Genomic DNA, 20,371 nt, shown 5'->3' with positions numbered 1-20,371 from the left:
AAGAGGTCGGATGACGGTTTAATTGAACGACAGATTATGCGACTAGACATATATTACTGAGCAGTGATTGTTGTCGTACGACAACCTGTCGTCGGGAAATTAGAATCACACCGAAAACCTCAACGCATTTGCTAGGAAGGTAGGTCAATGTCAAGTTCTGGAGAAGGGCGTCGAAAAAAAAAGATCAAAAGCAACGCGACTCTTTTATGTTCTATGCGCACGCACACTACTGCACGCGTTGTTTAGTTTTGTTTGCCTGGTATGGTTTAGCTTTCATTTATTTATTACCAAATAGCAAATTTTTTATATCATTTGATGTTACTACGAAGGATAGTTACCGCAGTTTTATTCTTGCCAGGTGGAAATATCTTCGTGGAGCTTCATTAGTAACAATCGGTCAAACGACAAGAACAGAGTGTCCTCAGTTCCTTGTAATGTTCCTTGAAAGAGATCCTAGACTATTCGGGACTAAAATTGAGCTTGATTCACGAGGTAAGTAAAACTTCAAGGGCAACGGTCGATCGTAAAGATAACGATATCCAGGAGGACTACAGTCTTGAGAGCTTTTTGAGGGAGTCCTCAAGAATTAAAGATCAAGACTCTTCAATTTCGAGAGGTCTAGATACCAGAATAGTGTTTCCTAGATAGCAGGTCCTGTGTACGAGAAGACGATCCTGTTGAGATTCGATATCCAGTCCTGGTCTGTGAAGACCGTTGCCGATACCGAATCTGATATAACACCCCGTAACGATTGGCTCTGATGCTAGGGATCGAGGAGATTCGACACTTATCCGATAGCAAATTAATACACTTTTTATCATGTTTTATATAGTTTATTTTGCTGGTTTCAATCCCCCCCCCCCGCCCTCCCCCCATCCTACACGTCTCGTATACTTGTAGTTCAACATTTGCATTCATCAGAACGCTTCAACTTAACACCGGTAGATTCCAAACAACATTACCCAGCAGACAACCGGTAACCAGCAGTGGAAACCGTGGGCTAAACTGGCTGCTGATGACCACGTGCGGATGGCACGGCTTGTACTCTAGCTCTCGCAGCATCTCCGGCCCGCTCCCGTTACTACCGTACTGTCGGGCGTAATGCATCTCATTGCAATGCTCGTTAAACGCTAGCAACCGTACGCCACAGTCATCGTGCGGTGAACAGATGACCCGCCCATCGGGCGAAAAGCACGCCTCACGCATATAACCCTCCACCTTTTTCGATTCCTGCATGTAGTACAGCAACCGGGAACTGTTGGCTGGTAGGTTTTTGGCCGTACGGTTCCTTCCTACGGTCATGTCCCGTGGCCACACAACCTTCTCGTCGTTGCTGATGGTGGTCGCGTCATCGCATCCCTTCGCATTGGGTTCGCCGGTTGGCAGCAGTCTTAAGTGTGGTGTGTGGGCGAGGTTTGGGCATGAAGCTCCCGAATGAGTCGGAAAAACGCTACAACAAAGCAATAGTGTTAGGAATTCTCGTTTAGATACGATTAAAAAACATGGTAACGTACTTATTGATCACATTCCGCTGTGCGGTGTTACTATTGCACCATGTCGGTTCGTGGAGAATAGTTCCATTGGTTCCTCTCTTATGTTCACCTACATAGACGTTCGTTAACCTGAGAGGATTGCTTCGGACTGGTTGAGGTTCTGGCTCTGCTTCAGATTCATCTTCCCTTTCTGAGTCTACGTTCTCTTGATCCATACTGGGGTCATCATCATCTTCAGTCCAGCTTTGAATATCATGCACTACAGACCACTGCAAGATACAGAATACAAACAGGTATCAATTATAATTATAAATTAGATAACTTTTTGAGGCTCAATTGAAGTACTCTAGACGAACTATAGAGCTAATACAGATTGGTGGTCCTACCTCTGTTGTTTCATCGTATGAAATATTTCTACTAAGAGCACACCAGCCCTGAGGATGTATCTAAAACAGTATAAAAAGACGAGTGAGTAGTATAAAAATATTGATCTTTGCAAAAGCAATATGTCTCTTCTAATAAGCGAAAGTAACATTCGAAGTAGCTGGAAAGAAAAACCGCTTCCTACTATCCTTCACTCGGTACACCTTCTCCCATGATTGCTTCGCCAGCACATTCGTATGGGGGAAGGGGGAGAAGGGCGGCCTACATACCGTTAAACCGCTAATCATTTCCGCATCGTCGCCGGTAGGAAAATCGCTCACAAACTCGACGCGATTTCTCCTTCGTTTGTGGGAGATCGTGGGACTCTTACGTGAAGCGAACGTGATCCGTTGTTTGCGCATTAGGCTCAGTCGGTGAATGTTTGGCTGCCGAAAAACAAAACAAAACCCAAGCACAAACAGGGTAAGGGTGTGAGATAGCAACACTGGAACCGAACCTGCTCAACGCCAACGCCCCAAAACTTACGCGAAAGTTGACGAGATCTCCGGCGATGCTGGCAAGGTTAAGATCGTGCACAAGCATTAGGTAACCGCTGGTCGTACAGAGCACTAGGCGCGTCTCATCCGGTACCAGCCGGCATCGCATCAGTCCCGGCACGTGCAGCAACCGTTGGTACGTACAGCCCTGCTCCGTACTGTTGTTCAGCTCCCAACCGTACACAACACCGTCCAGCCCGGATGAAATGAGCACGCCGGCATGTTTCGCGTACTCGATGTTCTTCACCCATCCACTGTGCCCGTTAAGGGTGCGCAGCTTTGTGGACATGTTTCGCGAATCCCACAGCGCAACCGTGGTGTCGTCCGAGCAGCTGGCAAAGGTACGGTTGTCCACGAACCTACAATGTTGCAAACGTTAAGCAGCAGTACTGGCGAGCGGCTGTTGCGCCTACTACTTACCTGATGCAGTTCACACTTCCGTCGTGGGCGTTATCGACCGTGCACACTTGCTTTTCTGTGAGTGGATCGAACAACACGATTGATTTATGCTCACACGCGGCAGCCAGAACCGTCCTGCAGGAAGTCAGGAAAGAGATTCGACATAATTAGTTGAGTTGGTAGTTAAAGGCGAGGTACTTCTGTCGAAGATATTGTGGAGCGAAGTCAGAAATCCTGGAGAAGGGTCCTGGTGACCGTTCATAGGCGATCCGGAGGTCTCGCAACATCTGATTTCTGGAGAGAGATTAGTAGGTCTCATAGGAAGCTAATAACTACCAACCAGGCAACAGCTGTGTGAAGCAGAAACCGACAACGACTACTGAGAACTACTGATTGCCTAATGGACGTTTTCGTCTTCTTCCTCCAAAAACGGAAGAAAAGATGTACAAACAAAAATAGAGATCACATATGGAGATTAGTTTCCCGCAGCACATCAAACAACTTCGTTCGCTCAAAGATTTCGTGCAAAATCTAACCCACCATCATCAGTAATCCAATCACACCGTGCGATCAGTTATCGACAAACTCGGAAGTAATTCACGGTAAGCTGGTTATGCTGGGTAGTAACGCTTTGCAGCGAGTCGAAGCCGTTGCCGCCGCCGCCATTCGGCGACGATGTCTGGAGGTCCCTAGACCCGCGCACCGTGTGGGTTATGGTCATGGTCAGAGTGATGCATGAAGAAGCACACCTTGAAAAAGGGTAACGGTGCACCCCGAGCATTCAGTTTCGCGGTATCGTGATGGGCAGACGGCTGATAGACGTACGCCGCTACTCCTTTTATCAATCATTTACATTCGTCTGGTGCGAGGGGGGAGAGGGGGCGAATGCTGCTCGTCAGAATGGTTCACTCTGCTGCATACCGGTAGAGGTTACCGATCAATTAAATTGTTACACGATGTTAGCGTACATGTTCTTTCACACGAACCATTCTGCAAAACCGCCCGCCAGCCAGCTCGGCTGGTGGCGGCATGTTCTGAGCGTTATCTTTCAACATAGGAGAAGGTGTTGATGGCAAAACCGTTGGTGTTTACCTTCGTAAAACTTGTTTGCAGCCCGCTCCGAAGGCCAGCTGCCGGTGCCGGGTGCTTGTAAATTCCCAGGAAATTTAACACTCTTAAGGTCAAACTAGATGGCCAGACTATCAAATCACCTGCAGTGAGATACGCTGACGACAGCAAACAAACGAAGCTGATGTTGTCTACCCGTGCCTTTGCAGGCTGGATATATTGAGCCCTATTCCGTACTACGATACGGACCTGTTTTGCCGCAACACCACGAACGCCACAATTAACTAGCTTAACTCGTTATTTGGCACATTAATGGCTGCCTTTTTACGATGCTTCTCTGCTCGATGATCGATTCTAGTATATTCACTTATGCGGAAGTTAGCCAAACAATGTTGGGAAATGCTTCCAAAGCAGAGCGACATCTTCGGTTATTACTAAGTTTACTGCTCCAAACTTGTAATGCCCAAAACAGAAAAAGCTCGCCTCGATTGGTGGTTTACAATACTGATTGCCATCATTAAAACACTCGTCGCGTCCATAAGCGAAACATTAGCCAGAACCCCCCCCACTCCCCTCCCCTTCCTTAATGCGTTCCCGTATCGTAGATTTAAAGTTCTCCGTGGTGGCGTTTTTTGTTGCTGCCAACACAGTATGCGGATACGAAAACGGAGATTATTGTCTCCGGAACGAATTCGCAACAGGCTACGCTACTGGCTAACCGGCGTATCAATCGGTCAGCCGCTGGTGACGGAGAAAACGCGGAAGCCGGATATTATGGTTGGATCTGCCACCGGAACGGAACAACGGTCGACTAACCTCGCATCGAGCAAACCCGAAAAACGAACGGCCATAAACTTCAACTCACCCACCACCGGGCGTCCGACTGTGAACCGCGCGAACTGCAAAGAAGCAAAGACGCAGACAAAAAAAAAAGCCCCTCTCGCGTCTAAAACCACAGTGGAATCGATCAATCAATTACGGCAGGAAGTGGGTACGGGTGACGAAGAAAATGCCCATTGCGGGTCGCCATTCTTCGGGTGGGCCCTTCCGTTAATAAATGTAGAGTAAATAATCGCCAAGTATGGGAAGTGAGTCTATATAGTCGCGGCGATCCGGTGGCTCAAATTGAAACCAGAAGCAACGTTTTGAAGGACGGCTGGAAGTGTTTGAAGTCACAGTGGCCGAAAGCTGGACGATGTCGCTGCCGGTGACATAAAGGGGTTCGGTGTTGCGTAAGAGACCCTCTGGGTGGAATTTAATTTGGTGGTCTCTGATTTGGAGCGATCAGGAGTTATATCACAATTTTATAATCGGATCATCAAACTCAAGTAATCGCCTAACCGACTTGCTTCACAGATGAGCTTTGAGAGTCCTCCTACCCTAAGTAAGAGCCCTCGATGTCTTCATCGTTCCAGGAAGCAAGATTCTCATCAGGAATCTCGACGACTGTCTGGATAGTCGATCGAGAGCCTCCCTACCTCAAGGTAAGAATCTCCCCAAAGTCGTAAAAGCTCCGGGAAGAAAGATTCTCATCTGGAATCTCCATGACTCTCTCGAGAGTTCCCCTACTCAAGGTAAGGGTCCTCAATATCTCTAACGTTCCAGTGAGAAAGAATTGACGATTCTCATCGGACGTCATCGCAGATGTCTGGATCTTTTGATCCGAATGTATGGAGACGATTGCATAACGTGGGACATCGTGGTTCGCACTTACCCGTCAGGTGAAAACTCCAGGTTGCAGATAGCACCACCGTCCTGGCCGGATCGGTACGGTGGTGGAAATTCGTTCGGTAGCACCTTTGGCTGCAGCGACCGGAAGAGCGTACGGTGGATCATGTCGGTGTCGCCGATCCGGGGTGGTAAGCCCCGCTCCCGCCTGCGGTACCATTCGTGCAGAGACATGCTTTCAATGTCACGGCTATACACACTTAAGGGCCCAACACATTCGGGTAATGCGCGTTCAAGGGATGGATGGATGATGCTGCTGCTTCCGTAGCAGTAGATCGGCAAGGCTGCAGATATTATTAGCTACGACGACAACAACAACAACAGAAGATACTCCAGCTAATTTGAATGCCGCAACAAAAAATAAAAGGGTAGGAAGTGATAGACGGATATTGTATGCTAATGTTAAGTTTTTAAGTATCGTTATTTCCTCGGTCAAAAATCTTTGAGAAGGGCGCTTTTAGAGCTTTTGCGGCCCGTGAGGTTTTTGATTGATGCGATTGATCGGGGGGTGGAGATGTTCGTCTCTGTTGCTGATGTGACTCATAATCTGAGGTTCTGCTTTTGGGGTCAAACCACTATCACGCGCTAGCCTGTACGCGCGCGCACGGATATGAAGTCAGCCCAGCCAGCCGCCCAGGGCTCACACTGAACTTGAACATGAAACCTGATCGTGGTACGGTGTGTAATTAATCACCAACACATGTACTCCGCTCCGCACGGACAACAACAATATTTGACCCAAATTCCTGCGAACGTGATCCGCAAGGACAGCATTATCCGATCTGTCCGAATTAGCGTCAGTTAGCTGCTGTCACCCTAAGAATCGATCTGCGTAGAATCCAAATTTAAAGCTATAATAATCTCTAAAGCCGTTTCTCATCACATAAAAGCACCCCCCCGTTGATCTGAAGGCTAGAACAGCTTTATCTTCCGAAAAGGGTTACACCACTGTACACGCACACACAATATGCCGGCCCAGCAGCAGCACCGGATCCCATTCACTTTACATGCTTACGTACGTATAGCTCGCGTATTACACCGCGACGACAAAAAGACACATTGCACAGATGCCACACCACCCGAGAGGTACGCGGAAACTACCTTCGACCTTAAACCGGAACCAAAAATGTTTAAGTTGCAGAGGTTCACGCACAACAACGAAAAACGAAAAAAAAAAAATGGTGGCAGGAAGATACGTACAAACAGATAGGTAAGCAAACCCGAGCTAAAACAACAACGACCACCGTTTCCCTTCACACGAGCAGTTCGAACATAATCAGTGTCAACACGCGGCGCGATCGACCAAAAACCCTCGTACCGTTGCGAGCGTTCGCGCAGAGACGTCTACACTCTACCACCGTTCACTGTACTGTGCGAAACCAACAGTTGCTACTGGTGTGCGCCAGTCTGGCAAGCGGAGTTACGCACTGTTGGATCACAGCCGAACCGAGCGCTGATATTGTTGTGGAACCGTCGGCAGGCACGCACCCTGCAGGGTGCGCTGGTGGGGACGCAAACCCCGTCAAGACTCTTAAGAGTTCAAGATTTACCAACACAGGTGCAAAGTCGCGGGCCAGCGCAAGGTGGTTCGGTCATTCGAGATGACGCGTGCGTATACCGGGATCGAGGTGGTTGTGGGGCGTTCAGACTGTTTGTGCACGTGTTTGTGTGTGCGTGTGTGAGTGGTTTTGCCCTTACATTGTGCGCCGGTGGTGATCTCAGATCTGCAGATGCAATCGATCACCTGGCTAAGGGATGTATGATAATGCTGATGGCGCGTCGCAAAGATGATGTTCTTGGCTGCTAGTTCTAGTGGTTTTGAAATTCTAACAGGGAAAAAGCTTTGAGCTTTGGAATTGCAAAAACAAAGTACAGTTTCTTGGCTATTAAGGGCACAGTAACTACATAGCAATGAGCTGGTGGTTTCATGATGTCTGATTTCAAACTGTGTCCAGTAATCCTCAATAGTTGAGATTAAAAGCTAGCTTACATAGAGGGCTTAATATGAACAGGGCTTAAATAGGGCTCCACTTGCCAGTCCGAATATTACAGAGAGGACTCTCTCTCTCTCTCTCTTCTTGGCCTAATGACCTCTTAGGTCATGGTCATGCCTGCCATTTCTGGCTTACTAGACTTAATGATGCCACGTAGTTGGATTGTCAGTTCTCATTACGGGGGTTCGGATGGGATTTGAACCCCAGCCCTAACAGAGAGGACTATGGGTCGCATAGATCGTACATCACAAATGCGGACTAGTATCAGAGGACATCCAGAAAGCTGGACTCCCTGACCAAACCGTCATATAGCCAGGAGAACTATATGAGTCAGATAATCTGAATCAGATCAATCAGATCTCTGTAGAGGATCAAATTGAGAAGCAGTGTGATAGTGTTGATAGTGCATCAGACAGATAAGCCAGGATGGCAATTTACCAAGATGGTGCTAAACTGTTAGCGACATTAAGAATTTCTGATGTCAGCCTAGACTGCTATGCAGCTGTTAGCAATGTAGGGAGTTGTAGGTAGTAAGATTGGAGGAAAAAGCTACCGTTAATGTAAGTAATTTTTAAGAACCTACTTACCTATTAAGTTTGTACAAGTCTTGCGCCGTTCTTTACTAGCAAAGCTTTCGATGGAGTTATGTTAACGGATACAACAATGATTTAGCTATTAGTACGGCTTATAAAGTGTGTGATAAGAGCTTCACTTACTTGCATTCACGTTGACCAGTCTTCTAGAGCATCGCTGCCGTCTGTTGGAGTTATGGTGGATGTCAGCAAGGACCACGTATTTTTTTCCAGCTCAAATTATTGTCAACTGCACCTAGTTGTATCTCGACATTTATTCGTTTTTTTAATAAACACTTAGATTTTAACGCACTCACGTTAACATCAACGTCTTCTTGTGCCCCAAACAAGGCTGCCCTTAAAAACTATTCATTTGTGGATTTGTGGCGGGCTTCAGGTATTGAGTGGTTTTGCGAATATGCCCAATCGGGTCCCTTCTGCACTGAAATCCATGTCCAACGTGACATCTTTACCCGTGCTCGCTTTGCGTATCACAAACCGAAGCATTCGACCCTGCGAATTGCTAATTACGGTTTGTATTTGATTCAGGGCTTTGAAGTTCTGTGATGTGAGGGTTCCGATCTGTAAAATCTTGTCCCGGATTTGTACGCCCTAGAAAGAGGTGAAGAAACGAACGTTAAAAAGGATACAACCGGTGCAATAGATAATCAATTTTATGAAAATAACAAGGATATATGGATTACCATTCGATCTGCGAGCTGGCCTGGCTCTACCCTTTCTACCACTGCGAACGGTTCCAAGGAAGGCGACACGGCATCATTACTATTGTCCACCTCCATCGGCTGGCAAGCTGGCACCTCGGATGACACCGTACTCCGTCCCTTCTCGAAAAGGAGAGCCATTTCCTTTTCAATCTCCTTCAAAAGCACAGCTCGATCGTTTTGCAGATAATTGATTGCACGGCGTGCTTTACGGACGGATACGATGTCAATGTTCGGAAGTGGGAATTCTTCCCCATCAATCAGCGGTTCGTTCATTCCGATTTTGTTCTGCAAACGCACAAATGGTATGAAAGTTAGGATGCTGTGGCACCACGCTTCCGATAACCCATACTAACCGCTTTCAACACCATTCCGTGCTGTTCGATCTGCTTCTCCAGCTCTTCCTTACGATTCAACAGGGAAAGTAACGTTTCATGAGACATTTTGTGTCAACTAGAGGCTGGATACTTGATTTAATTTCGTAAAATAAACTATTCCTAGGGCAAACAGAACAAGCGCGCAACGTATTCCGTGAATCAACAACTTTCCATTGTTTTGATTTGTTGACAATGAACACAGCCGGCTAGTTTGACGTTTGCTACACTGCTGTCAAACCGTGCTAATCGATTATCCGTGGCGAATTTAAAATTGTATGAGCCCGTTATAACAAGCAGCGAGCACATGTTTGCGCCAATATTCTCTATTTGCGCTGGTCCGAAGTTAAATCGTCAGATTTATGTGCCCAGAATGTGTTTTCCGGGATGGCACGTATGATTCATTGTTAGATAATCATTTCAGCACATAGTTTACCATTAATGGTTCCAGAAAGTGATGACTTTTTTGTTCTTTTTTCTCTCATCTCTACCTGTACGCTTCAATCCTCCGCAAAATGTACCACCACGTGCAGCTATCGGGCTAGCTATCATTATGACGTCCCAATTAGCCAAAATCTTGTTTTGTCTTGACCTAAAGCAACAATAAACAATCGGCATACGCTCACTTTACCTCTCCAATCGTTAAACACTGATAGGCCATCAGGCATTGAAAATAAAAATAAAATTTGTAATTGCAAAATAAGTCTACGAGCTCGTGCTTTGCTGTATGTTGTATCACCCCGCACCAATTATTTCGCTTTGTGGAGGCGTTGGAATTTTCCATGCGATGCTTATTGAAGCTTTTTTTAGACTTCACATTTGATTTCAAATTTAACGGCATTTTACTACTTGTTGCATTTAAGCTCACGTTTATCATGTAACCATTACAAAAATAATTGCAATCGAATGGTTTTACACATTTGTTGATGGGTAATAAATTTTTATTTTTATTGCACCTTTAACATCATAATCACCTATGACCCTTCCTCCTCATCGCACCCCCTCCCCTTCCCCCTCTAGTCTATAGAAAGAGTATTCCGACGTTGCATCGTTGTGCCTACTCAAAGTTTATTCAATTGAAAATAAATAAATATTGTTAAAATATTTCTTTAGTTTACCAGTGTTGATCACTGGTCACATCACATGACATCTTTAAAACTTGTACTTTATATCTCAGAGCTCGTTAAGAAAACCACTATTTATCTCAATTGTCTAGTAATTCGGAACATGGTGGAATAAGCGGTACCCATCGGTATCAGGTAAAATTTCAAACACCATGTGCTCATCGGTGCTTTGTTTGTGAAACACACAAATGACTTCATTTGTTACGACATCGTATAAAACGTTGCCTATTTCTTCCGGCAACTCGAGGTTATTGGGGTATAATGGGACAATTTGAATGATTTCATCGCCTTTTAAAAAGCTGTACTTGGAAATCTAAAATATAAGGGGTATACTCACATTAACCAGACAGCTTCAGATGGCAAAGAAGGTGTTTTTCGTTATCTTACCGGTTCTTCCAAAGATTCAAACTGCAACTCCACCGTTTCGTCTACGGGCGGTTTCACGGACGACAGCACGAGATGCGGATCACCTTCCTGCATCGAATGATTTTCTTCGAGCTCGATCTGTTTTTTTGTCAACTTGTGATCCTGCCTGAAGGATGCGATTAGCTTACGCGCCAATTGTACCATAGGAACATCTACCTCAGCGAGCGGGGTGCCATCATCATTTTCCAACGGCTCATACATGCCGACGTTATTCTGCGAACGAACATACAAAGGAAGTTGTCGTAAGGTCCTTGCCGGGTTTCCGAGCAAGCGGAATGAGATGGGACGAACAGGATAAGGTTTCCAGATGCCAGAAAACAGAGATTTGTTCTAATTGAAAAAAAGGTTTTCTGCTAGTCGCCCAGTTTTCGTCCATACCTTCTCGAGAATCCCATTAAAATGATTAATGAGACTCTCCAGTTGGTTGCTCAGGAGCTCGTACACTGACATTTTCTTTTACAAACGGATTAAGAATAATGCTAGCGTGTAGAGTTAGTAATACAGAACGAATTAACTCAATTCCTCACAGCGCACTGCACTATTGCACTGAGCATGAATTTGAATTTGAAAATAAAGGGTTTTCGAGCTATCCCGATTATTCGTGTTACAACGCTGCTCGAAACGGACTTACATGATTCGAGCTCACATTACTCGAGTTCAATATTATAAAAGAAAATGATTGTTTAAACAGGGAATGCTCATCGTGAAAATAATTATTCATTTTCTTTTAATAAGTCCTTTTTTCCGAAGCAGGATCGTAAAGAGAAAACAAGCGCCACAAAACGAAATGTAAAAACAGTTGTTTACATGTAACCAGCGCACACGAGTAAGAGGTTCCCGGAGCGTCCACCAGATGGCGCGACGCATAAGATTTGTTTTAAATCCGAAACTCAACTGAAAAGTGATTTGTTTTGACAGCGTTGCCTTGGCTAGGGAAGCAACTGCGTTTCAAAGCGTTCTTCCGTCCACTTGATTAGGTTTTTCGTTTTTCCATATTTTCCTTTCGCCTTCGAGAGTAAATAAGATCTTCTGAGTGAATGTGTTGCTTGCTTGAAAAGTATCAGCTGCGAACATTAAATCACCACCAAGAAAGAAACGCTCGATGATGTACGATCAACAGTGCGATGAGAGGGGCTATTTGTTGTACCGCAATCGTTACAACGGCAAAACCGAACAGGACAACCCAAACTTGCTGTTTATCCTGCTGACAATCAACGAAAAGTATGCCGGTTCCCGCTACAGCACCTATCGGTGTGCCGGAAAGCTGCACGCGCTGCAGAAAGCGCTCTACAGTAAGTATCCGCTCGTTTTGAGTTTCCTCCCAACAGAGATGATGTGTTAATATGAACTCCATTCTATCCAAAGCATCGTACATTCCGTTCGATATGGTTCACTCGATCCTGAACCGTCACCAGCTGAACCTGATCGACAGCGCACCGTCGATAAAACCGTCCCAGCTGACCAGCGTCGTGCACGACATTTACTTCGCCGCCACTCGGATGGGCTATTTCGACGAGCTACCGGCACGCCCCAATCTCGATGCAATCTGCGCGATACTGGCCGGGTTCTTTTGGGCCGTGTTTGATCCGAAGCGCACCACCCCGGTTTCGGTGCTGGAGCTGCGCCAAACGTTTCTATTGCTGTGCGATCACACCAGCCACGGGCAGCTGGTGTGGGAACATTTCCGGCTTACCAGCGACCACAATCTGTGCGTGTCGAGGCATCGTTTTGAATCGATGCTTACGGTACTGTCGAAAGTGCTTACCTTTCTCGGCGAACCGGACCACCTGAAACCGTCCATGGTACAGCAGATCACGGGTGAATGTTTCGCCAACTATCCGGGACTGGTAGGGTTGACCGAGTATCAATTTTCCTGCCTGTGGAAGCTTTCGTCGCTGTTTTCCTACTACGCCAACGTGGTGTCGCTGTGCAAACGGCTTCGCGATACCGAGCACGTTACCCACGGTATGGTGTGCTACGGGTGCCGGATCACGATCCGTGGGCTGCGCTTCAAGTGTCAGCGCTGCCGAAATGTGTCCCTTTGCATCGATTGCTTCACGACCGGGTACAGCAACAAGCGGCACAACATGGCCCACAAGATGTACGAAATTAGCAGCAGCGATACGGAGGCGGGTTCACGCTGTAACGCCTGGCTGGGGAAGGTGTGGCGATGGCTAAAGGCGACAAGCAACGATGCGTGCCAAACCGACGGTTTAACTACCTCCCCATCCACCTACGATAATCTGGAAGCTAAGCTGCTCGATACGAAGGCGGTCGATTTGATGCAGAGCGAGGAAGTCGCGGTGGTCGAGAGTGGAGAGGCTGATCGCAAAAGCACACAGCGCCGGGAATCGATGGTTAACGGTACGCTCAAGCGCAACATCAGCCTGTTCAGCAGCGTCGAGTACGGTGTGTTTAACAACACGCAGCAAAAGAATCTGCTCGCCAAGCTGGCCGCACTGGTGGAAACGCTCGAGGAACAGCACGAAGCAACACGGAAGCGGCTGGCCGAATGTTCCACACCGCAAACGGACGAAATGCGCGCGCTGTGCGAAAATTTCGTAACGCAGATTGGTGAAGGATTGGCACAGCTAAAGGATCTCGGGACACAGTTGGGCCAAGGGTTGCCACAATGCTCCAGCACACCTTACCGTCAGGCAGCCGCTCTTACATCCGACTGTTCGAGTGAGGCTACAAAAGAAAGTAAGATTTGGATTCGTTCTACGATTATGGACGCTATTTTCTAACGACTTTTTCGCTTTCGTTTGCAGAATCTGTGGGACGGTCGCGACTCATGGAGAAGACGGAACTGTCCGTGCGGGACATAAGCACCTGGTTCCATATGGATTTGGAACGCGTGCAGCAAACAGGCGAGACAAACGTTCCGGCCGAAACGACGGAAGAGAAAACGAACGCAAAAAGCGACGACCTGTCGTGCCGTATTGATCGGCTAAAGATGGACACACAGATGGCCAACTTCCGGGATCTTCTGCTCAAGGTGCGAGAAATCGTGGACGATTCGTACAGTGACAATACGGAGCTCGCGCGCTCCACGCAACAGATCGAGAAAGCGCTCGATCGTATTATCGCCGAAGAGGAGCTAAAGCGCACCCAGCAACAGCCTCCTCTTCTGCACGTAGTCTAAGCTAAAAGAAGAAAAAAAAATCGACCACAAGATTATTGCTACTGTTCATATACACATACTTTATATTCCCCTTCCTTTTTCCATCATCGTATTAACGCGGCACGATCGGGTTTCGATTCAATTTTACATTAAAAGCACTTTAATAAAACTGTAAACCACACGCTCCTCTGCCAAGCAAACCATAGGTTGCAAATTTCAAACCTCCTTACGCTCACGTTTCGGTAACGGCAACCTTTACCTCATCCAGCACCAGCTCGATTTGCTGGTCGAGTGCCAGTATGTGGCCAATGTTGCAGCTTTCCGTCCCGATGAAGGTAACGAGCAGCGGGAGCTTGTTCATCTGCACCACCTGGTAGCCGGTGTAGATGGAGATGATGTTCCGGTTCCGGCCGAGCCCGAGCTTGTTCGACTGTTCCGTCGCCATCGTGAAGGTGGTGTGGAACGATGGTTTCATGATCATGCCGAGCGATTTGTCGTCGCCGACCTTCATCAGCGGCACACCGTCCCGATCCGTGATGATGATACAGTTCAGCCCGGCCACACTGCGGGAGAGAGAAAACAAAGGCGTACGGTGTCGATAGATCCTTGGTAGGATAACCCTACCGTGTATTGCTACCCGTACCGTGTCTGGATGTTGTGGAAGAACCGTTTCACATCGTCCGTCATCGTGCTGGAAGCGCCTTGCTCCGTGGGCTCTGCAGTGCTCTGGTGCTTTAGCCGATCGAAACAGTTGAAAACGCGCTATCGGGAATGTGTGATATTGTGTTTAATGCACAAATTGTTTTTCTTTTTGTTTCCCTAGCTTCAACCGTCACCGATTGTTTTGATAAGGTGCACCACCAGTGACAGAATGAGAGAGAAGGTCAGTTCATCGCAACCATTCCACCATATTGCTTTTGACCCCGTTTTGACAGTTCGTCAAGCGCGCTGTCTCTCTCTCTCTCACACACACACTCGCTGAGAGAAGAACAGGGAATAAAAACGTAAACATTGGTGTGTTTTTGGTGGTCGGGAAAATCGGGCACCACTTGGAGCGAATTTTCAACCCATTTTCCTCGCGTGACGTTAATTGTTGCGGACGGTTCAAAGCTTGCTGCGTCATTTGCGCCACTGTGTTCCCGGTGAGCCGGTGGACGGATGCGGGACGGACGGAACTGTTTACTTCGCGTACCGCGCGTCCAGCTGACTTGACGTGGAAAAGCGAACGAGCGCGTGCATGTGTGCGTGTTTTTATCTTCAACACCGGCGCACAACAATGCTGGATCGTTTGTGTTGTTGCTGAACTCTTAACTCGACCGTTGCGTGCTGCGGACCGAGAGAAAGGACAAGCGTTGTCGTTATTGTTGTTGGTGGTACTAAAAAGGACACCCCCCCCCCACCCCCTTTAGTGGTTGCGTTTTACACAGCCGGACAAGGACAAAGGAGCGTGTGCGTGTGCGTGAGTAAAGGCAGCAGGCAAAAGAAAACAAGGAGCAAAACAAGGACCAGCAAAGCAATTTCTGCGACGAATTTTGTTTTGGTTGTCACCTTGGGTGGACGGAACCAGCATTATTTTGCTCTAACTGCGCGTCGTTGGCAGGTCGGAAATCGGACACGGGTTGTGTGTCCCACATATTGCGTGTTCGAACAGGTGCTAAACGCCCGTGTGCCCTATGTGCGTGTGGTTGTGGTTGGGGTGATAAGAAAATATTATTATCGGCCAACTGATAGAACATTCACCTGGGTGTGTGTGCGAGTGTTTGCGCGTGTGCTTACCAACCAGCGGTCTCGCAATTGCTCATTATCGTGTGGGCACAGCACTGAAGCAGAGAAAAAAAAAGGAAATACATTGTGAAGAAATGCATTGCTGCACTCTGCACACTCTGACCTAAAATAGTTACAAATCCGCCAACGTTTCAACAAAGGTACTACAAACGGCAAGTGTGTGCTGTTTGCCTGTTGTGAGTCATCATAGCGCGCGCGCTCCCGGCCAAACAGGAAAACCACAACCGAAGGAATCCGTAGTACTGTTAACGACTTTTCTTCGGCTGGCGAGTAGGCGGAAAAACACACACGGCATGGCGTCCCGCTGCCCCATCGGCCGGCGGCTATCGATTTGTATGGTGGTGCTCACGCTGCTGGCAACGGCTGCACAATCAAAGCTGGTAGGTGGTGACTCAATCGAGGGGAACCCTTCATTCAAAAAAACAAAAATCCACAATCAACTGCATGGTCCAGTTTAGCTGTAACTATATTTGGAAATTGGCAGCCGAGAACGAACGTTAGGATTTTGAACGTAAAACGAGTTTTTATCTTTTCGTATATTTTAGAATGAAGCGATTTGATTCGATTGGTTGGTTGCTTGAGGATGAAGCGAGGATCTTCTCTGGTTTGGCTTACCTTGCGATACCGTATCGCTTCGTCATCCGGGGGTTGCTGGTTTGCTTTGACGACAGCACAGCAGCCCCCACGGTGTAGATTGGCTGTGTGGTATCATATCTCCGATAAGCGTTCGCTACACTGTACCACGCCGTTTATATATAAGCCAACCAAACGGTGCGCAATATAGCTAGACAAACAAAGAAAACACTTGTTGGATGCATGGTCGTCCGATGCACTTCTCCACTGTTGAAGGCTTGTGATCCCATACTATATGTTGGATGCAGTAACGCACCGTTTTGGAAGATCCAATGGTAGATGCATTAGCGGAGATCAAATCCCGCAAAGGACGTGCTCCAAGTCATAGGAAGACAGAAATGGTAGGCCGAGACCTATCGAGATTGTATGCTGCCAAAGAAGACGAAGAAGAGTATCGCACAGCTAGTCTGCGTCGTGAGTCGAAACCCTGAGCTCTGACTTCTTGAAATCCACTCTGAAACCATCAATTGGATTATGGCTCTTATATTTATAGTCATAATATTGCAGCATTTGTAATAGCAGCCTTGGATTGTCCTGACGATCGCTAATATCGGTTTCAAATATCATCTCTAAGCGACAGGAGAATTAATTTAATAGGGTACTGGTTTTATTTTATCAGTAGTCTCGTGCTCCTTGGTACCCTCGAGAAGTATCGCCCTGAAACCACTATTGACTCAGGTCGAGTCGACGGCCCTGGAATGGAATGTTTATTTAAGTTTATTTAAATATTTTATTCTTAATTTTTACAGCTTTCACATATATTTGTAACTTCTTGTTCTAATCGGCATCAACTGTCCCTCTACTTGTAGTTGCTGAATGGCACCGACTGTACCATCCGTGAGCCACTCTACAACGTGACGTTCGATTTTAATGCCCTCAGCTCGGACCTTAACCACCACGTAACGTCCGAGGAGAATGGCGAACGTTTCTTCTTCAACGTGTGCGACAAGGATCAGCCGGCGAAGGATAACCGGACGGACCCGCGGGCATACCTGATGCGCCACGGCACAAAGATTACGCTCGGGTACGAGCCACACCTTCAACTGGATAACGGACGGATGCAGTTTTCGTTCGTGGGTGAACCGTGCGGCAACGGTAGCCACTACACGCTGGACATCATACTGCTTTGCAGCTACGAACGGACGCCGGATGCTTTGCGGGTTATTCCGCACACACCGGACCAATGTCGGTACTTCATTTTCTGGGATACGCCACTCGCCTGTCAGCCGTTGCCGACCGCGCTCGAGACAAACCGATGCACGGTACGGGACGGTACCAATCGCCACCTGTACAATCTGCTGCCGTTGGGTAGCGCCAACCATGAGGTACCGCTGCCGGATGGTGCCCGGTTTGTGGTGTCCGTGTGCAAGCCGGTACGCTACGGACATCTGACGATGTGCCCGCCAGGGGTTGGCGTTTGTTTGGTAAACGGTACCAATTACCTGGACTACGGTCAGGCTGTATCGGATCCGAAGATTGATGCGTCCGGTCGGCTGGTGATGGAGATGCGATCAAAGTCGGGACCGTGTCCGAACTCCTTGATTGTGTTCGAGTGTGGCAAGGAGGAAGGCGTAGAGACGGGACCGGTCTACCGTGGCCGGAAGGATAATTGTACGCACGAGTTTGTCTGGCGTACGTCACTCGCCTGCCGGGACACGCGACCCTGCTCGGTGAGCAATCCGATTACGGGCACGCAGTACGATCTGAGCCTACTCGCAAACCGCACCTACACGCTAACCTCGCGAGACAATCGTACGTATGAGGTGGGTGTGTGCCACATTCCCGCGTCCAGCCACTGTCCGCTAGATGCGGGTGCATGTGAAGTCTCCCCGAAGCAGTCCGTCGGACTCGGGGTGATATCCGACGAGCTGCAGTATGAAACGACCGGCGCACCGTACCTGCTGTACCGTTCGGGAGCTGTCTGTGATGCGGCTAGTGGCCGCCGGTGGGAAACTCGGCTAGAATTTATCTGCGAGACTGACCCAGTCGGGGGTGGCCGTACCGGTACGATTGTGCCGCCGATCGTTGTTGAAAATGGGGAGTGTCAGCTGGTGGTACACTTCGAGACGGTGCTCGTCTGCGAACCGGCGCTGATGGCATGCGGTGCTTACAACGAATCGACCATCGATCAGTACGTGGACCTGTCGCCGCTTATGGACTCGACGCGAAATTACGAGGCACGCGCCAGCGGAGCAAACAAAGACCTGCGCTATTTTCTTAACGTCTGCCGACCGCTGGTACCCCAGTACGGGCTTAGCTGTCGAGGCGGCGCAGCAGCCTGTGAAGCTATCTTTGACGGTGTAACGGCACGCAACGAAACCACTCTCGGCTTCCCGGATGTATCGCTCGTCGTGGCGGGCGATACCGTACTGATGAAGTATCTGCGTGGCGATCCGTGTCCTCAGGATCCGGTCACAAACCTATCTACCACCGTGACGTTCCACTGTCTGGCAACGGCCGGTCGGGGTACGCCGGTGCTGGTCGAGATCGAGCACGGTTGTCACTATCGGTTCGACTGGGCTACCGCCGTTATCTGCCCACCCGAACTGACCGTACCGTTCGAGGCGAGCAACTGTAGCTTCCACAATCCGGCGACAGCGAGCTGGATGGCGGTGAATGGCGTACTGGGAGAGCTGTCGCTGTGTGACAAACAACCCGTCGCCTCCGTTGACTATCGCACCGGATCTCTCGTCATCCACTACAATGAAAAGGATTCGATCAACTGCAGCAGCACGAATGGTAAGCGGGTGCAGGTCCCCATCCTGAAGCGGGGAATGTAGAGCGCACAGGACATACTGCATCTGTCTAACGTCTTTTTTCTCTCCCTTTTTAAACAATTTCAGGCGTGAAAAGCTATAACGTCACCGTTGTATGTGCCCCGGAAAGTCCACTCGATCGAACAGCGGTAAGTGTTTTAACACAATTGTATTATTTTATTTGACAAATGGTATGTGATTTACATTTGCCGACGCCAACATTTGCGTTGAGGTATTGTTTTTTTCGGGGAGGCGGTTTTCACACGGCAGAGCCGGGGTTCAAATCCCATCCAGACCGCCTCCCCGTACGCAGGGCTGACTACTTTGCTACGGGTCAGAAATGGCAGACCGAGACCTCTCGAGGTTGTAGTGCCAAGAAAGAAGAAGAAGATTGTTTTTTTTTAATTCCAATTGAAATATCATTTTTTATATACATACGTAATTGCCCTGTCTTTTGACGCAAGCACACATACACATTCCTAGCGTAATAGTTTGTTTGATCCTAGTGATCCTAATGTCAGGTGTAGGAATAGAGTGTCAAGAGATTCGTATTAGCAAGACGCGGCCAGGCCGTCGTGTTTTGTCGCAAAAAAGAGAGATTGATGGTAAGAGAGATTGAAATGACGAATGCGTGCAGGAGCGACAGATCTATTCGGTACTATTTGGCCGCAGTCGTTATTGGGTCTAGCTTGCCGTCACTGATGGTATAGGGTGGTGGTAGCGACGGGAGTTTGGCTGGATCGCAAAAGTTCGCTAACGGTTCACCGTTTGGGATGCCTTTCCCGGACGGTAGATGTTCGATAGGTGGTGTGCTTTCAAGCGATGGCGTTGACGTTTGGTTGGCGTTCGTGGGCAATAGATTGAGCTTGTCAACCGACGCCATCCGTATGTTGTTGGACGCCTGTACGCCCTTTGGCCGACGGGTGTGGGGCATGGCGTACCGTAACTTGTCCCAGAACCATGGATCGCCCCACCGGACGTACGTGTTGGTTTTCAGGTACGCACGCAGCTCCGGATCGAGCGTCTCGACATCGCCGATGTCCTCGTAGATGATCGGTATGACACGGTTGCGCTTGTCCGCTACCGACTGCAGGTACGCGGTGTTAAACTCCATCTGGCCCCAAACCGACTCGAGATAGTTGGGTGACAGGACGATGATGGTGCGTCGTGAATCTTCCACCGCTTTCGTGATCTGTGGATGAGGTTTGTAGAAGAAAACAGACGTCGTTTAGAATGTGGTCTCCGGCTACGTT

General features: G+C 48.2%; 7 protein-coding genes across 16 annotated transcripts in view; 2 read left to right on the top strand and 5 right to left on the bottom strand.

Moving 5' to 3' along the window:
* Positions 1-850: 850 nt before the first annotated feature.
* LOC118503425 (DDB1- and CUL4-associated factor 10 homolog) lies at positions 851-8,407 on the bottom strand. Of its 10 annotated transcripts, none has more exons than XM_036036745.1 (9): positions 8,319-8,372; positions 8,190-8,233; positions 5,595-5,908; positions 2,834-2,947; positions 2,403-2,772; positions 2,147-2,302; positions 1,880-1,939; positions 1,515-1,762; positions 851-1,450 (listed from the first exon to the last, which is right to left on the bottom strand). In XM_036036745.1, the coding sequence occupies exons 3-9, from the start codon at positions 5,780-5,782 to the stop codon at positions 928-930; spliced, it is 1,659 nt and encodes a 552-aa protein (XP_035892638.1). In that variant the 5' UTR covers positions 5,783-5,908; positions 8,190-8,233; positions 8,319-8,372; the 3' UTR covers positions 851-927. The 10 variants fall into 10 exon arrangements, with proteins under 10 accessions (XP_035892638.1, XP_035892620.1, XP_035892562.1 ...); XM_036036727.1 differs by lacking the exons at positions 8,190-8,233; positions 8,319-8,372 and adding exons at positions 6,628-6,716; positions 6,809-7,061; XM_036036669.1 differs by lacking the exon at positions 8,190-8,233 and having other exon boundaries at positions 8,319-8,407.
* Positions 8,408-8,431: 24 nt separating this feature from the next.
* LOC118503476 (26S proteasome non-ATPase regulatory subunit 9-like) lies at positions 8,432-9,462 on the bottom strand. The gene is made up of 3 exons (XM_036036779.1): positions 9,253-9,462; positions 8,879-9,184; positions 8,432-8,786 (listed from the first exon to the last, which is right to left on the bottom strand). Exons 1-3 carry the CDS (start codon positions 9,337-9,339, stop codon positions 8,568-8,570), a joined length of 612 nt encoding a protein of 203 aa, XP_035892672.1. The 5' UTR covers positions 9,340-9,462; the 3' UTR covers positions 8,432-8,567.
* A 935-nt stretch (positions 9,463-10,397) lies between these two features.
* On the bottom strand, positions 10,398-11,455 carry LOC118503411 (probable 26S proteasome regulatory subunit p27). The gene is made up of 3 exons (XM_036036644.1): positions 11,199-11,455; positions 10,782-11,033; positions 10,398-10,707 (listed from the first exon to the last, which is right to left on the bottom strand). The coding sequence occupies exons 1-3, from the start codon at positions 11,268-11,270 to the stop codon at positions 10,483-10,485; spliced, it is 549 nt and encodes a 182-aa protein (XP_035892537.1). The 5' UTR covers positions 11,271-11,455; the 3' UTR covers positions 10,398-10,482.
* Positions 11,456-11,719: 264 nt separating this feature from the next.
* Positions 11,720-14,144, top strand: LOC118503353. Its single transcript, XM_036036545.1, has 3 exons — positions 11,720-12,112; positions 12,186-13,523; positions 13,592-14,144. Exons 1-3 carry the CDS (start codon positions 11,923-11,925, stop codon positions 13,963-13,965), a joined length of 1,902 nt encoding a protein of 633 aa, XP_035892438.1. The 5' UTR covers positions 11,720-11,922; the 3' UTR covers positions 13,966-14,144.
* Positions 14,005-16,460, bottom strand: LOC118503405 (ragulator complex protein LAMTOR3 homolog). Its single transcript, XM_036036614.1, has 3 exons — positions 16,345-16,460; positions 14,588-16,137; positions 14,005-14,507 (listed from the first exon to the last, which is right to left on the bottom strand). The coding sequence occupies exons 2-3, from the start codon at positions 14,629-14,631 to the stop codon at positions 14,177-14,179; spliced, it is 375 nt and encodes a 124-aa protein (XP_035892507.1). The 5' UTR covers positions 14,632-16,137; positions 16,345-16,460; the 3' UTR covers positions 14,005-14,176.
* On the top strand, positions 16,023-19,142 carry LOC118504771 (cation-independent mannose-6-phosphate receptor). The gene is made up of 2 exons (XM_036040115.1): positions 16,023-16,109; positions 17,172-19,142. The coding sequence occupies exons 1-2, from the start codon at positions 16,023-16,025 to the stop codon at positions 19,140-19,142; spliced, it is 2,058 nt and encodes a 685-aa protein (XP_035896008.1).
* A 130-nt stretch (positions 19,143-19,272) lies between these two features.
* Positions 19,273-20,371, bottom strand: part of LOC118504199 — a 28,142-nt gene continuing 27,043 nt past the window's right edge. The window contains exon 8 of the mRNA XM_036038812.1: positions 19,273-20,310. Coding sequence (XP_035894705.1) covers positions 19,777-20,310 — 534 coding nt within the window. The 3' untranslated portion in view covers positions 19,273-19,776. The remainder of the gene's footprint in view (positions 20,311-20,371) is intronic.

Source organism: Anopheles stephensi, chromosome X, assembly GCF_013141755.1.
Source record: "Anopheles stephensi strain Indian chromosome X, UCI_ANSTEP_V1.0, whole genome shotgun sequence".
Taxonomy (NCBI): Eukaryota; Metazoa; Arthropoda; class Insecta; order Diptera; family Culicidae; genus Anopheles; species Anopheles stephensi.
The sequence above is the reverse complement of the archived record's forward strand: the minus strand, read 5'-3'. Positions and strand labels throughout refer to the sequence as shown.

Excerpts from the sequence above, each read along its gene's own strand:
- LOC118503425 (XM_036036669.1), bottom strand. Across the intron at positions 1,940-2,146 it reads AAATGATTAGCGGTTTAACG|ATACATCCTCAGGGCTGGTG; the intron begins GTATGTAGGCCG and ends ATACTGTTTTAG. Across the intron at positions 1,451-1,514 it reads CAGCGGAATGTGATCAATAA|CGTTTTTCCGACTCATTCGG; the intron begins GTACGTTACCAT and ends GCTTTGTTGTAG.
- LOC118503476 (XM_036036779.1), bottom strand. The coding sequence starts at position 9,339 with ATGTCTCATGAAACGTTACTTTCCCTGTTGAATCGTAAGGAAGAGCTG. Across the intron at positions 9,185-9,252 it reads ACGGAATGGTGTTGAAAGCG|AACAAAATCGGAATGAACGA; the intron begins GTTAGTATGGGT and ends GTGCGTTTGCAG. Across the intron at positions 8,787-8,878 it reads GCCAGCTCGCAGATCGAATG|GGCGTACAAATCCGGGACAA; the intron begins GTAATCCATATA and ends ACCTCTTTCTAG.
- LOC118503411 (XM_036036644.1), bottom strand. The coding sequence starts at position 11,270 with ATGTCAGTGTACGAGCTCCTGAGCAACCAACTGGAGAGTCTCATTAAT. Across the intron at positions 11,034-11,198 it reads TTAATGGGATTCTCGAGAAG|AATAACGTCGGCATGTATGA; the intron begins GTATGGACGAAA and ends GTTCGTTCGCAG. Across the intron at positions 10,708-10,781 it reads TTGAATCTTTGGAAGAACCG|ATTTCCAAGTACAGCTTTTT; the intron begins GTAAGATAACGA and ends CTTATATTTTAG.
- LOC118503353 (XM_036036545.1), top strand. The coding sequence starts at position 11,923 with ATGATGTACGATCAACAGTGCGATGAGAGGGGCTATTTGTTGTACCGC. Across the intron at positions 12,113-12,185 it reads GCTGCAGAAAGCGCTCTACA|CATCGTACATTCCGTTCGAT; the intron begins GTAAGTATCCGC and ends TTCTATCCAAAG. Across the intron at positions 13,524-13,591 it reads GAGTGAGGCTACAAAAGAAA|AATCTGTGGGACGGTCGCGA; the intron begins GTAAGATTTGGA and ends TTTCGTTTGCAG.
- LOC118503405 (XM_036036614.1), bottom strand. The coding sequence starts at position 14,631 with ATGACGGACGATGTGAAACGGTTCTTCCACAACATCCAGACACG. Across the intron at positions 14,508-14,587 it reads TTCCACAACATCCAGACACG|TGTGGCCGGGCTGAACTGTA; the intron begins GTACGGGTAGCA and ends TCTCTCCCGCAG.
- LOC118504771 (XM_036040115.1), top strand. The coding sequence starts at position 16,023 with ATGGCGTCCCGCTGCCCCATCGGCCGGCGGCTATCGATTTGTATGGTG. Across the intron at positions 16,110-17,171 it reads CGGCTGCACAATCAAAGCTG|TTGCTGAATGGCACCGACTG; the intron begins GTAGGTGGTGAC and ends CTCTACTTGTAG.